Raw genomic sequence first — 14,637 nt, 5'->3', positions numbered from 1 at the left:
GGTCTCCCATGTCCCATTCAAGGTGTGATACCCTCTTTTATGTGACGTACACTTTCTTTTCTCGTGATGGGGTTTTTGCTTTTGCGTCACTCTTTGGGCTGCCAGTGAAGTATAATGTTTAGTATTGCACCATTCGCCGTGTCTCGCGTACAGCGGCCCGTGGTGTGATGCTGCGGCGTGCAGGAGAGGGAGGAGGAGGGAATGCTAGACTTGCTCGTTCACAGCAATCTCTCTACTCCACAGCACTGCTGCGAGGGTCGGTTGGCATCAGGGGAGCGAGCAGCTGAGAGAGGGAGAGATACGGAACGAAATAAAGAAAGCGTGCGTGTGCGCATGGATTGCACCACCGCATCCTCTCCACAAAACATACGACCAGCCATGCTTTGAATAACCCATATTTTACGATTCTATGTGTCCTTGTGGTAATACGTTTCTCGTCGCGAAATAACCGATACGTTTGCGTGAATTCAGAAGATACATCGATTATGGCACTTGTGATGGAGCCTATAAGTAAATGGACGCCCAAGCAGGTACTGGATTGGATGAAAGGTAAGCATGTTCATGTTTCCCCTCCCGAATTCTCGCTCATGGGAATTTGTTAAAATTGCAACGAACGCATGGAATGTGTATGCACAGTAGCTACGCCTTCTATATTTGGCATTCATATTATCGAAGATGTTAATCCTCAGGGTAGCTAACATGTTTTCTTTATAAATGTAGGCTAGCTAATGAAAAATATGATCATGTTATATCAATGGTAATTTATCTGATCAATTCTGAATCACATGATTTGGTGTGACTGTCATTCTCATGAACGTGTAGATGAACGTCTGTCTGGAATGCATAGATCAGAACGGTAGAATTTTTGGGTGTGTTGTCAATGAACTCCGCAGGTTAACGTATCGACTAGGTGCTTTTACACGTTAGCTTAGTTTCTGGGTAAGTTTGCAGTCAAGCGAGAAGGTTTACATTTTTAACCTTGTTAACGGTCATCAGTGTCGAACACACACACACACACACACACACACACACACACACACACACACACACACTGTTCTCTCATACATGTTACTCTCCCTCTACCTCGCTCACATTTTCTCTTCTTTCTTTCTCTGGCTATCCGTCTTGGCGCTGGTGCAGTTTTCAATCGCAATACACACTAGCACCATGGACAGCACATAGATACGTATTTGGGAAAAAATACAGATCTGCGCTAGTTCTCACGCGTGTGGACTTGGCGGGAATCGCGGCCTCAGTGTGATACAGATTGCCAAAGCACAAGGGGGGTGGGGGGGGGGTTAGGACTACTAAATGCGCGCACACGCACGCACGCTCGGGCGCGCTTGTGTCGGGACTAGCTAGGCGCCTACATAGAAAATAAGACGTTTGGCCGAATCCAGACAAACTAACTGCGTGAGTAACAGCATGTGCAATGCATTTGTATTACACTAAGTCCACCAGAGAACGATCGCGTCAATGATCTTCGCGCCACTCCCCTTTTGTTATTAGGCCTACTGCTTGGAGACACACGGCCATATTAACCAAACCTTCAAAACTAATATGATGGTTGATATTGGGTCTACATGACATTCTGACAAGTCAGAGTAAAGTAGTTCAAGAAAAACTTGTAAGACACTGTTGCATTGGACTGTCAGGAATGAGCTGCAGAGATGGTAACTGTTCGACCTACATTTCTTTGTACATATGCCACAGTATTTTACTAAACAGAAAGACATGCTGGTATGTAATAATTCCTGTTCAAGTTATGCTATTGAATAACAGGACAACATACATTTCAAAATGCGTCTTGTTGGGCTGGATTGTGGAATCTGGAGCTTTTGGTATGGCAATTGTTAGTTGTGTCTGGGGCTTAGAGAGACACCAGGTAGCTGAAGCACACAGGCCTCCACTACAAAACATTAGTCACAGCCCAAATCCTGTCATATGTAGGCTGCTAGGGTTGTGGCAAGTGCCTTTCGGAATTAACTACTCTGGAGCAAACAAATGTCTTGCAGGATAAATCTGTTCACTGGACACAGACATCCAAATTGGTTTCCAATAGATACTGTTAATGGTACCAGCTGGTGTGTGGATTTAAGACTTATGCTGTTAATACATGTTGTGGACCACTTGCAGTGTTTTGATGTTGGATCGCTGGCACTGGTTCAGGCTTTTTTGCCTGCTGTTGCGGTGTGTTTGCTTTGTGTATATAGTTCCATTAACATCAATAACATGCAAGGGTTCTATCTAGGTTCCAACTTCACTTTGAAGTTAAAAAGATTTGCAAATGTTTATTTAAAAACGAATTACCGGTGTTTGTATGAAATATTTATTTTACCACTTTTTGTTTGAACTTTACTTTTTGGACTTTTGCATGGTTAGTGTTTATGGAGTCAATTCAGCTGCTAAACATCCATCCATCCATCCATTATCTGAACCCGCTTATCCTGAACAGGGTCGCAGGGGGCTGGAGCCTATCCCAGCATACATTGGGCGAAAGGCAGGAATACACCCTGGACAGGTCGCCAGTCCATCACAGGGCACACACACCATTCACTCACACACTCATACCTATGGGCAATTTAGACTCTCCAATCAGCCTAACCTGCATGTCTTTGGACTGTGGGAGGAAACCGGAGTACCCGGAGGAAACCCACGCAGACACAAGGAGAACATGCAAACTCCGCACAGAGAGGCCCCGGCCGACGGGGATTCGAACCCAGGACCTCCTTGCTGTGAGGCGGCAGTGCTACCCACTGCACCATCCGTGCCGCCGCTGCTAAACATATTAATGCAAATGTAAAATGAAAAAATAGAAACATATTCTAAAAAAGTAACACCATTTGAACACCATATTTATAAGACATATACTGTATAACATGTACTGTATAGTATATGTTTTATCCAAGCATTGAGACATTTTACTTTTTGAACTTTTGTCTCAACAATCAAAAATGTTAGGCTATTATACATGAAGTATGATATCTTGCTAACAGACAATGTCCAATGAGAAAAGCTGAGAGATCTCGTCATATGCCATCCAATGCCCTTTCATGAAGTTTCATTGATATGCATTCTGTAGTGATGGCAGTAGGGCATTGGGTAAGCAGTCAAGATGACATCATGTCTGGTGCTGAACAAGCAGTCTTTCCAGAATGCACTCAGAAGGACTTCAGGTGCATGACATATGCAGTTTGGTAGTCTTCTGAACTTTTGACCCTAATATCAGTATTGGTATGAACGTGAGTACGCAACTACCTAAAAAGCCCCAACCATCTTATATCTAAACATAAGATGAGGTAGAATGAGTCTGCTTGTGTTTGGCCACTCCGGTAAAAGTTAGCTGGTGACTTCGTTCAGACCATTGCGCCACTGATTCAGGGCTCAGCCGTTGCTTTGGTGAGAGTCACTTAGGAGCCCATGGATGATAATTTGGAGCCCAGTCCCCAAGACAGGTTAGCAGAGCTGGGCAGGGAGTTGGAGACTCCGGCAGGAAGGCAGAGCCTCCTCTTTGGCTAGGCGAGGAGAGGAGAGGCTGTCCCACCGGTAAAGATTCAATTTGGCGTGAGCCTGGCGTGACAGAGGCAAGCCGTGGAGACACCCTTGTCTGTGGAAATTGAATTGTATTCCCTGTGACTCCCCTCTTTCCGTGCCTTCTGTTTCCAGAGTGTCTGTGATTAAGCTGGGCTGAGTATTTATTTTCTGAGAGGAGGGGGGGCAGTGAATGACTCACTGCCCTTCATTTCTCCCTGGTGCTCACGCGCCTCAAAACTTCAAACCCAAAGCGGCGTCACTTCTGAGCTACCGTTGCCTTCTTTGCGGCGACAGATCCCAGGCCCGTTGTCTCGGAGCCGTTGAAGGCAAACTCCAGAGATTGGAGGTGCAGCCCAGCAGAGCAGGGGGGCCTCGTGGAGTGTTGGGCTTCACTTCACGGCTCTGTGCACTCTCAGATAAGGGCATAGCAGCACGAGGTCCCACCCCCACACCCCCGGCCCCACGTCCCATAGCCTTCAGAGAAACGCCTCACAAGGCACAGCCTTGGCAGGCACATCTCATGTGAACAGCAACACCATATCTCCAGAGGCCCTGCTTCCTTCCCATCGGTGGTTCCATCAGAAGCTCAAAATAGTACATTTCAAATATTCAAATTCAAAGGCAAATTCACAATTTTACAAGACAATAGGCTACATTGTACTATTATTTCAGATCAGAAGAAATCCTTTTGTTCAGATCAAGGCTATAGCAATATAGTGCTTCTGGCTTGGTTAGCACATCGGTGAAAGCTGTGATGATATTGATGTTATTGATTTTATTGTATGCTTCTCTTTGTCTTGTGGGTCTTGTATCGGACCTATCAGTGTCCACTGGAAGGTTTTTTAATGTTGAAGGGGTTAAGAACGAGCTGTAGTCAGAGTTTGTTCATTGAAACATGCCAATGAGAGAAGCTGGGGTTGACAGATGATTACTCATCCTGGGTTTATGGAGAAGTTGCAGTGTTGTTTATTTCTTTGAAACAGTTAATTAAACAGGGATTAGAAAGCTGTCAGCGCCCACACAAGCTTTTTGTAAGGATTGGCGTGTGCGCGCGCGTGTGTGTGTGTGTGTGTGTGTGTGTGTGTCAGTGTGCATGTGCATGTCAATGTGCATGTTTGTGTGTGTGTGTGTGTGTGTGTGCTTGCATGTGTGTATATATATATATATATATATATATATATATATATATATCAATGATTGCATATGAAACTATGTGTGAATGTGATACACATAGCAAAAGAGTGAGTATGTGAACAACTTTGTGTGTCTGTGTGTGTATATAGTATGTGTGTGAAATGTGGGCTGTCTGGCCTAATGAGGCAAGCATGACTCCGTAACCTGCCCTATACCAGAGTTCCACAAACTCTGCCTCTCTATCTCTGTTGAATCAAGCAGGATCATTTAAAAAAATCCACCTCTTCCAAAATTCCATGAATTCTCACTTCTCCTTTGGGATCTGCCCAGTTTTGCTTTCAGTGTCTTTCCTCCGCCCATTCTCTTTTGGAGTGCCATATTCTAAATTGAGTAGGAATTTGGCATGCTTTACTGGAGTAAAATGGAGATGAGAATAGCACACAATGGCAGTATCAGAGCTAGGCTGGGCACAGAATGAAATTGATGATATATCAAAGATTGAATTGCATTGGAAAAGTCCCAAAATTAAAGGTTTTGAATCTTATTCTGGGCAGGACGTTTGACCAAAGTAGTTGGTTAATCAAGTTTTCTTTCAACATAACAGTAAAAGTATCTGAAATTGGCTGAATGAATCGCTAGCATTGCATTCTGAATGAGAACCGCAGTTGTTTACAAAGTGGTGTGTTCCTCCAGCACCATTCAGAAACTGAAATCATGTATGGTGCACAAGTTGATCTCTTTCTCCCTCTTTCTGAATGCGGAATGGGGCTGGGGGGTGGGCAGAGGGTTAGCTATTCGTTTTGCTACCTAACTAGCGGTACCGATCTATAAGTCTACCTAGCGTGAGAGATGAGCACTAACTAGCTCTGTTGCTATTTTGAACTATAGGGTAAATGACAGTGTCACATATATTTAGCTTACCCATATACACCGGACTAAATAAATGCATAGTGACAAAGGAATAACTGGGTGTATGGTGTTCACAAAAAAGACCAGCCAGCTAGTACATAGGCACACACAAGTCCAAGGGTCAGAAAGCTAATGTCCTGCCATGTGTTTCTCCTACCCATGAACTCAGCCAGCTGATGTCACTCATTACCTCCTGACAGAAGAATTGTGCTAATTAGCAAATCTGGGCGATTGAAACAAAATACTAGAATTCTGAATTTGGATTTTCCACCACTGATCAGAAGGTGAAAACAATACAGAAAGCCAACAAGTCAACAAATCGTAATGTACGACAGACATTATCATCAACATTCACTGTGACAACAAGGAAGAAGTTGGTGTACATGTATCTATAAATATGAATACAAGTCAATGGGCAATGCAAAACTTATCAAGATCATTAATATTCTTGGGTTTGTGCTTATGGCCTGCCCTCTTCAGGTCAGATCACAGATTTTTTAAATGGAATTTAATACTAGAGAGTGAGCTGGATGTTGTTTTCACTTTACCATTTCTGTGTGGATTGTGATGTATGTATGTTTGGAGTCAATGTCCTGCAGGAAGATCCGCCTATACCCAAATCTCAGTTTCCTAGCAGAGACAACCAGATTTTCTGAAAATAATTACTTGGACCCAGAAGTTTGGAAGTTCAATTGCCTGTGTAGCCACGATAAGACCCACACAGCCGTTGGGCACATGTTCTGAAAATGGGCTGCAAGCGAGTAGTTCTTATGGGGATGGGGAGGTTGATCAACCACTGGGGAGCAAGGATGGAGAAGCTCCGCAGTCGGGACTAGCGAGAGCCATTCACACGGCTGGCAGGATGAGCAAGCCGACCTGTGGCAGCAGAGTGGAGTGGTCGAGCTGGTGTGTATGGCTGAATTATGTGCTGCAGGTAGGGAAGGGCTGTCTTGTTCACATAGCATATACCAGAGTTAGAACTTTGAATCTGATCCTAGAAGAAACTTGGAGGGACTGTAGCAGGGGAGTGACGTGAGAATTTTGGAAGGTTGAAGACGAGTTGGCCGTAGCTTTCTGGATGAGCTGTAGCGACAGGATCGCGTAGGCTGGCAGACTTTCCAGTAGTGAGTTGCAGTAAACTAGTTGGGAGATTACCATAGCCTGGACGAATTGTTGTGTGTCAGGTATGGTTGAATTCCCCTGACGTTATACAGTAGGAACCGGCAGGACTGCTGCAACTTGCTCTTTTAAGTCCAGCTGGTCATCCAGGACCCCCCCCAGGTTCCTAGCAGAGCGGGAGACAGTCGCTGTAGTACCATCGACGATGACTCAGAGTTCTGGTAGTAGGAATGCTCCACGAGGGATGAAGAGCAGCTCCGTCTTGTTGAGGTTGAGTATCAGGTGATGCTTGGCCATCCATGATGAGACACAAACCAAGACAGGACAGTCCCAGAAATATCCATCTCAGCCAGGGTGGAAATCAGGAGTTGGTGGTTGACTGTGTCAAATCCTGCAAACAGGTCAAGGAGGAAAACATTTCCAAAATATCAATGACCCACCTCCGTATTTGACAGTTGGTTTTGCGTTCTTCTTTTGCCACCAAATATGTTGAAGGTGTGCATGGACAAAAACCTACCTTTCCAAAGAATTTGTTGGTATGGAGGTGACGTCTTATGGTTCGTTTTTTTGTTCAATACAATCTGCAATTCTTGAACCATGATTTTTGGGTTCTTTATGATTTCCCTCAGCATGTTCTTGACCATCTTTGGAGACCACAAAATTTTAAATTTTTATATTGCCCTATTCAGTATTAAGTGGCACGTTTAACCGGTTATGTATTGTTTGTACCCATTACCAGTCTTGTCATGGTCAATTATCATCTCTCTCCTTTGAATTGACAGTTCTTTGACTGATTTTGCATGATTATGATCTCATCTTTATATTCTAGTGAACAGGAAGTGAAGTTATGCCATTATATAGCTCCTTTAGACTGAGATTAACTAAATTAAGTTAAATTGTATTGCCAATTTAACATTGTTTGTTTTTATTTCCAATAATTGTTCGGGGTGCCAAAACAAAATCTTTGGCTTTGGAAAAAAAGCTTTGGTTTTCAGAATAAAATGAGATTACTGAAAAGAAACTTTGAATCATGAGAGTAAATGCATTGCAATACAAGTATATAGTTTTTCCATATGTTTGAACAGATTATTATAGATAGATTTCCCCTTGCTTTTAATTCCACATGAGATCTGCCCTTGTTGTTTTTGTTGCATTTTTATGTGTTAAGTGTGCAGTATTTTCTCCTGTTTCACACACCGATAAATGTATTAATTGTACAGCACTTTGGTTTATGGTAGTCATTTTAAATGCGCGAGAAATGAACGTGACTTGACTATATTTTCCCTCTGAGAGGAATCGCTGTGTTTTGATATATTTTACATGCTTTCTAAATTAAGTGCCCCTTTTCTTTTAGATTTTTGACATTTTATGAATGAAAACAAAGGAGTTATTATACTGAATACAATAAAAGTGTATCTTCACTCTGCACTCAAGATCTCTGTTTCATTGAATTATCTTCAATTGATATAGATGGTATTTTGAAAACTGCTATTAGAGCAGACCATATGGCATGCTTATTTATTAAATCTTTTTATAGATTGTGAACCTAACAGGCCCCTACAATTCTATATTGGATTATGTGTTCATATGTGTTAGTCTTATCATAATATATCAAATTTAGAACAAAATAATATCAACAATGAATTGAATGTGGTACTTAAAACTGTATCTTCACCCAGCAAGGTCAAGAGGGAGCAATATGTTTTCACCTTGGTCTGTAACATTGAAATGATTATTTTCTGTGTGTATGTTATTGGTACAGAAAATGGTATAATTTATAAAGTTAGTTATGTTCTGGTTTTGAAACCTGACAATGCCAGTATTTTCAGTTTCTCAGATTCTTAGCCATTCTCAGTTTGTTTCTGGCTGAGCTTTGACAAAACAAAGGTGAGAGATTTCACTGTATTGTCCAGTGACTTGTGTTTACATTTCTAGATAACTGTACACTGACTCTTCTTCCTTGTTGTCACAGTGAATGGCAATGTTTGTGGCTGTCATACATTATGACCTGTAGACTTTCTGTGCTGCCTCCACCCTCTGATCAGAGGTGGAAGATTTAGATTCAGAAAGTAAAAGTAATTATCTATTTCATTCCAATCACCTGGATTTGATAATTAGCACAATTCTTCTGCCAGGAGATAGAACTAATGAGTGATATCAGCTGGCTGAGTTTATGGGCTGAACACATGGAAGGACTTTTACCTTCTGAGCCCTGGACTTCCCATCTCTGCTTCTGATAGACACCTGCATTTGTTGCATTATCTAAAAACTAATGGTCAGTGAATGTAATGCCTTTAAGGGGGAATATGACAGTAATCTATCATATTCATTCAAGTAATCCAAGAATGAATGTACTTATACATTGTGTTTACTTGTACTGCTGTCGAGACTGAAAAAAAGTGTCTATCAAAAACAGTCTGCTTCCACCTTTAATTGTCTCTCAGCTTCTGTTCACAGCTTGATTAAACAGAGCAAATATTTAGAAAGTGGGACTTTGCATTGCATTCTCTTTCCTACAGTAGGCCAGCAGTATATTAAAATTGCAGAACTACAATTTTGTGTAAATAGCTACCATTATTCACTTTTTGTGTTGGAGATCATTAGGTAAATTGACATTAGGCATGAATTGATTATAACAAAAAAAAAAGCAAACAATACTGTACCTGTACATATGATCATGGTTATAGTCGTATGTCAGCATACAAATGAGACTAGCTTCTGTAGCAACCAGAAATATACACTCGCTGAGCACTTTATTAGGTATTTATTAGACAAATTCTTTAGACTTATTGAGTCTTCTGCTGCTGTAGCCTATCCACTTAGAGGTTTGATGTCTTGTGTGTTCAGAGGTGCTCTTCTGCATACCACTATTGTAATGTGAGGTTATTTGCGTTACTTTCACCTTCCTGTCCGCTTCGACCAGTCTGGCCCTCCTCCTCTGACCTCTCTCATTTTTTGCACAATTCTCTGCAAACTCTAGACTGTTGTGCATGAAAATCCCAAGAGATCAGGAGTTTCTAAGATACTCAAACCACCCTGTCTGGCACCAACAATCATTCCACAGTCAAGGCCACTTAGATCACATTTCTTCTCTATTCTGAAATTTGGTCTGAAGATCAGCTGAACCTCTTGACCATGTTTGCATGCTTGCATGAATTTAGTTACTGCTACATGATTGGCTAATTACAAATTAGTGTACAAGTCTACTTAATAAAGTGGTCACTGAGTGTATATATTATCTTGAAACATAAAGGGAAACAATATACTTTTATTTCAATAGTTATTCTCAGTGGGTGAAATATAGTAATAATCATCCCTGTTCATCTTTTGTAAAATTTCCTCAAACAATAATGCGATGTAAAGGTCTAGGTGCATCCAGAAAAACTGTACACCTGATGAGATGGTGAATTCTACTTTCCCTCATCAACTGTATTGCAGAGATGATCAACTTAGAACAACAATTCAAATCCCTCCTTAGAACTTAGAACAACAACCCAAATCCTACTCCTTTCTATTTCATTACAAATTTCACCAAATGCTGCTGTCAGTGCGATGTTAATGGGTTAATGCACACTGCATAAATGCTTGTTTAGTGCTTTAAGAACTCATATTGCAACTAACACAATATGCATTAATAAAATAGAGGGCAAGTGCAGCTACCCGTGCAGTTTAATGTCTCCCTGTTTTTGACGTCTGATCACATTCAGAAACAAAATTTGTAAGAAGCACATCTTCTTCATGGAATGAGATCTATGCTGCGACAAAATGGTGTCTGGCATTTTTTTGCCATGTAGAGACTCTGGAAAAATGTAAGTCAAGCTTCAATGCATCAGGGAAAATGGGGAAAAATAACAACAAACCAAAGAAAGCTCCTCTCTTTTCCACTCCACTGGCTGAGTCCTTGATTGTGTCAGCTTCACTCGGATTGATCGCGGCTGGCTGTTCGGTGAGCAGATCTGACCTGCTTTCCTGAATACCCATAGGGGGAAATGGCATGGTTTCCCGCCAAGGTCTGGAGGCAAAACGCAATCAGATTGGGAATTATGGGGTGTTCCCCGTCTCCTGACCAGAATGACAATGCCAGTCCGAGTCACTCGTATTCAGCTCATTTAGAAAATAAATACGGGGAATTGAGGCGCAGAACGCGTTACGTGTGAGTGTGGATCCCCCGCGCTCAGAGCGGAGGCTTTGTTTTGATAAAATCGACAGACAGAGGCTTGCTGTTTTACTGCGTCCTCGCGTTGGAACCCTGGCTCCCGTGAAAAGGTTTTACTAATGATTCACTTCTCCAAGGAGGGCTTGCCTCCTGGTTGCCAAGCAACAGTTGCCAAGGAGCCCTGGCCTGCTGAAGCAAGGTGAGGGGGGGTGGTGGTGGTGGTGGTGGTGGGGGGGGGGGGGGGTGAGGTAAGGATGGATGGGTCCAAATTTTGAGACGCTCAGATAAAAATGTTCATTTTCAGGAATTAAAAATGAAAATGTGCTTGCTGACTCGAACAGCGCGCACTCGCACTTGGTTAGACCTGTGACACGCACACACATCAGTACACATGCATGCATGGACGCACGCACACGCACGCACACATGCACGCGCAGACACATACACACACATCCTGTGGTGAATAATTGATCATCATTAACCGAACATGAGATAACTCGCTTTCTGAGCAAGGCAGAGTTAGTTGAGCAGCATGTAGCAAATGACAAATATATGCCCAGAAACTGGAATATTTTCTTCCATAGAGTTTATTTTTAAAGGTTTGTTTATTATTCTGGCCCCAGTTGATTCGTTGTTGCTCTTTCTCAATCTATCATAAGTACGTGGAATAGGACAGGATCCGATTATGGGGAAGCAAGGTTAAATGGCACGACCCAGCCTTTGTAATCACCTATGAAAGTCTTGTTTACTGTAAATTAAATTTGTATTACTCACAAAAACATGTTTGCATTTGCCAAAAGCCTCAAAAGACAAGAAATTGAATTGATTCTGCCCCAAGGCAGGTTAATCACTCTGTTCTCCATCAGGGTGCATCAGCCCGTGATTGGGGTCCACTTGCGAAATGGCATTGAGATTGTTTTGGAAAGATATTGAGGGTGAAAAACCTGTTTTACATGGGAGAATCCCTAACTTACCTGCGCCCCTGAAATAAAGCTTTATATTACTACAGGGACCATCCCCACTCCATATGCACGCTCAAATAATAGAGGCAAGTAAGTTAAAATAGAATTTTGGTTTGGAAACTGGGATAGACTGATAAACTTGGTGGGGATGATTGATGGAGAGGTTGATTATGTTGTTCAAACCTATAGCCTTGTACATGGGCAATATCTTTTAAAATATATTGGTGCATGCCATTTTTATAATTTATTGTTCTTTGATTCGCTGGGGCATATTATATACATTTATCATTCTTACTTATAATTAGCCTGCCCTGCAATGGACTGGCGACCTGTCCAGGGTGTATTCCTGCCTTTTGCCCAATGTATGCTGGGATAGGCTCCAGCCCCCCTGCGACCCTGTTCAGGATAAGCGGGTTAGAAAAATGAATGAATGAATGAATATTATTAGCCAGATTTTTTTTTATTGAGTAGCACACTCAATGGATCAACAGCAATGTCCCAGCTGAGAGTTGCACGAACAACCTCCTAGTCAAAACGACTGTGTCCCAGTACCAACAATAATTTTCTGATTACTTGCTGTATGCAACATCTTCCACTTATAGCAAAGACCCAAGATAGTGTAACATTGACCAATCAGGTAGCGTGATATCACAAATGTTGCATAAACTAGATACTCAACTAGATTGTAAACTCCTGTATTCCATTCCATCCTCTGTATTTGCTTATTCTAGAAGGTTCCATTTGGTAATGGTTCTGGTGCGTGTCAGTATTACTAGCCATGCTATGGATGTTATGTCTTCAGGTCCTCCTTTTCATGAATATGTATAGTGATTCAGTAATGCAGATACCATCATGCACAACAACAACAACAACAGAGAGAGAAACGATGATGCTGTGAATACTACGGGGCTGCTGGGTAGCTCATGCTATTAAGGCACTGTTCTAGTCCATGGATGGGCTCTGCAGTCTAGCATCGAATCTGGGTCCTAACAGTGGTGACTGCGTCTGCTCTTAATTATTTAAATAGCTAAATAATGTCTTGATAAGACATTTGTATATGCACCAGCTACAGCTGCAGACTGCAAGTCTATCCTAAAGATTATACTCTGCAGGAGTGAACCAGCATCATTTCTCGAGCTGTCAGAAAAATAAATTAAGGTAATTGGTTGGAACAAAAACCAGCTTGCAGACCGGCCCTCCAGGACCAGAGTTGTGCACACCTGCTCTAATGTTAGCCGGGGATTGGAGGGTTTCAGTCAGACGATCACATCTCATTGAAGCCAGCAGCCTCCAGTGGTCAATGTCACACCTGCAAGTTTGCCTGATGTGCTGCATATTAAGTGTCTTCTGACTCATAAATAATACATCAATACAAGGAGAAACCCCATAATTAGAAAACATCTGATTAAAACGGAATTATTACCGTTGGGGGTAGTGACCACCATGATCAGGCTGTGGACAACACATTGGTCAACGTTCCCAGTCATTGACTCCCCCAGTCATGAGTCATGGTGCTGTGACTCATGGCTCTGTTTCTGTGACAATACTGGGCAGACTGTCACAGCAGAGGCTGCTCAATCAAGTGCACAAAACTACATTAAATAAAATGTTAAAACTAAAATAAAATATACGAGTGAGAGTATAGTAACTTGGCATGGAATATTCCTGACTGTGATTTGGGGAAAATATTCTTGGCTATGGATTACAGAGACCCTATGATGACATTCTTTTCTGCAAAAATATCCTCAACACAGGCTTAAAGCAAGGCTGCACTAACTTTGGAGGGAATATTCTTCTTGAGATTTTATTGTGAGGCCGCTGTAACTCTTCTGGGAAATATTGTGGACCAGGGCGCACAGCATCTTTTTGCATGCTCCATAGTGAGATAGCCGCTAGTGCACAAACAGACCTGGTATGAACAGTTTTAACTTAACCCTGTCAACTTTGCCCCCTTGTGATTGAGTTGTCGATGTCCCAAATTATTGTTGTGTTCATATTTCTAAAATAATACAAATTGCAACGTAATACAAATTGCAAAAGCAGGACAATAGAACTCCAGCCTCCCCCTCGCCACACTCACGGTTTACCTCGCCGCACTACAGACAATAAAAGCCATATTCTAACAATCTTTGATACCATATATTGATGTCAAAAATGTTTCAAATTTAAGAACAGAAATAGGCAACTTGCATGACACCTGAGGACACCTGGGTGCAGTTTTGTGAAAACGAATGTGCAAATATGAATGCCTGTCTAAATGTTTAACATATTTTGTACACAAGATGACATCATGTGTGTGCACAAATATAAAATAGTTCTCGATTGGTCCTTGACTTAGAAATATTCAGTGCTGTTTTGTATTTTTTGGGGACTAGTGGAAAGAGTTAACCTCAAGTTGAGTAAAGAGCATTGACAAATGTTTGTTTCCTTAGAAATGTGGCATAATGTAGATGATGAAACTAATTCAAAACATTATTTATGGGCTCTATTCAATCTAATTGCAATGCAGTCAACTTTGATAATTAGTTTGGCAATTTTTAACAATTTATCCTTTCTAACACATCATATTTGTAAGTGCAAATTCATTATTTTAGGATGTAAGGAAATCTATCCTGCTGATATTCACCACTAAAGGTTAATTGTGATTAGATTGAGTGTTGGCTAGACTATCTAGGTACAGTACTTGACTTTCTCCTCCATAATTACATGTAATGCTTTAGTCTGGATGCCTTTGCCTCAGTCTTTTACTGATTACAATACATTTCAATTTTGGATCAATGAATGGAAGACTGTACAGATAAATCACAGACACATATCTTTCAA

At 41.6% G+C, this 14,637-nt stretch overlaps 1 protein-coding gene across 1 annotated transcript in view; it reads left to right on the top strand.

Moving 5' to 3' along the window:
- Positions 1-485: 485 nt before the first annotated feature.
- The window catches only part of LOC133124747 (connector enhancer of kinase suppressor of ras 2-like), an 86,838-nt gene continuing 72,686 nt past the window's right edge, over positions 486-14,637 (top strand). The window contains exon 1 of the mRNA XM_061236196.1: positions 486-549. Coding sequence (XP_061092180.1) covers positions 486-549 — 64 coding nt within the window. The remainder of the gene's footprint in view (positions 550-14,637) is intronic.

This window comes from Conger conger, chromosome 3, assembly GCF_963514075.1.
Source record: "Conger conger chromosome 3, fConCon1.1, whole genome shotgun sequence".
Taxonomy (NCBI): domain Eukaryota; kingdom Metazoa; phylum Chordata; class Actinopteri; order Anguilliformes; family Congridae; genus Conger; species Conger conger.
This window is presented reverse-complemented; position numbering and strand designations above follow the sequence as displayed.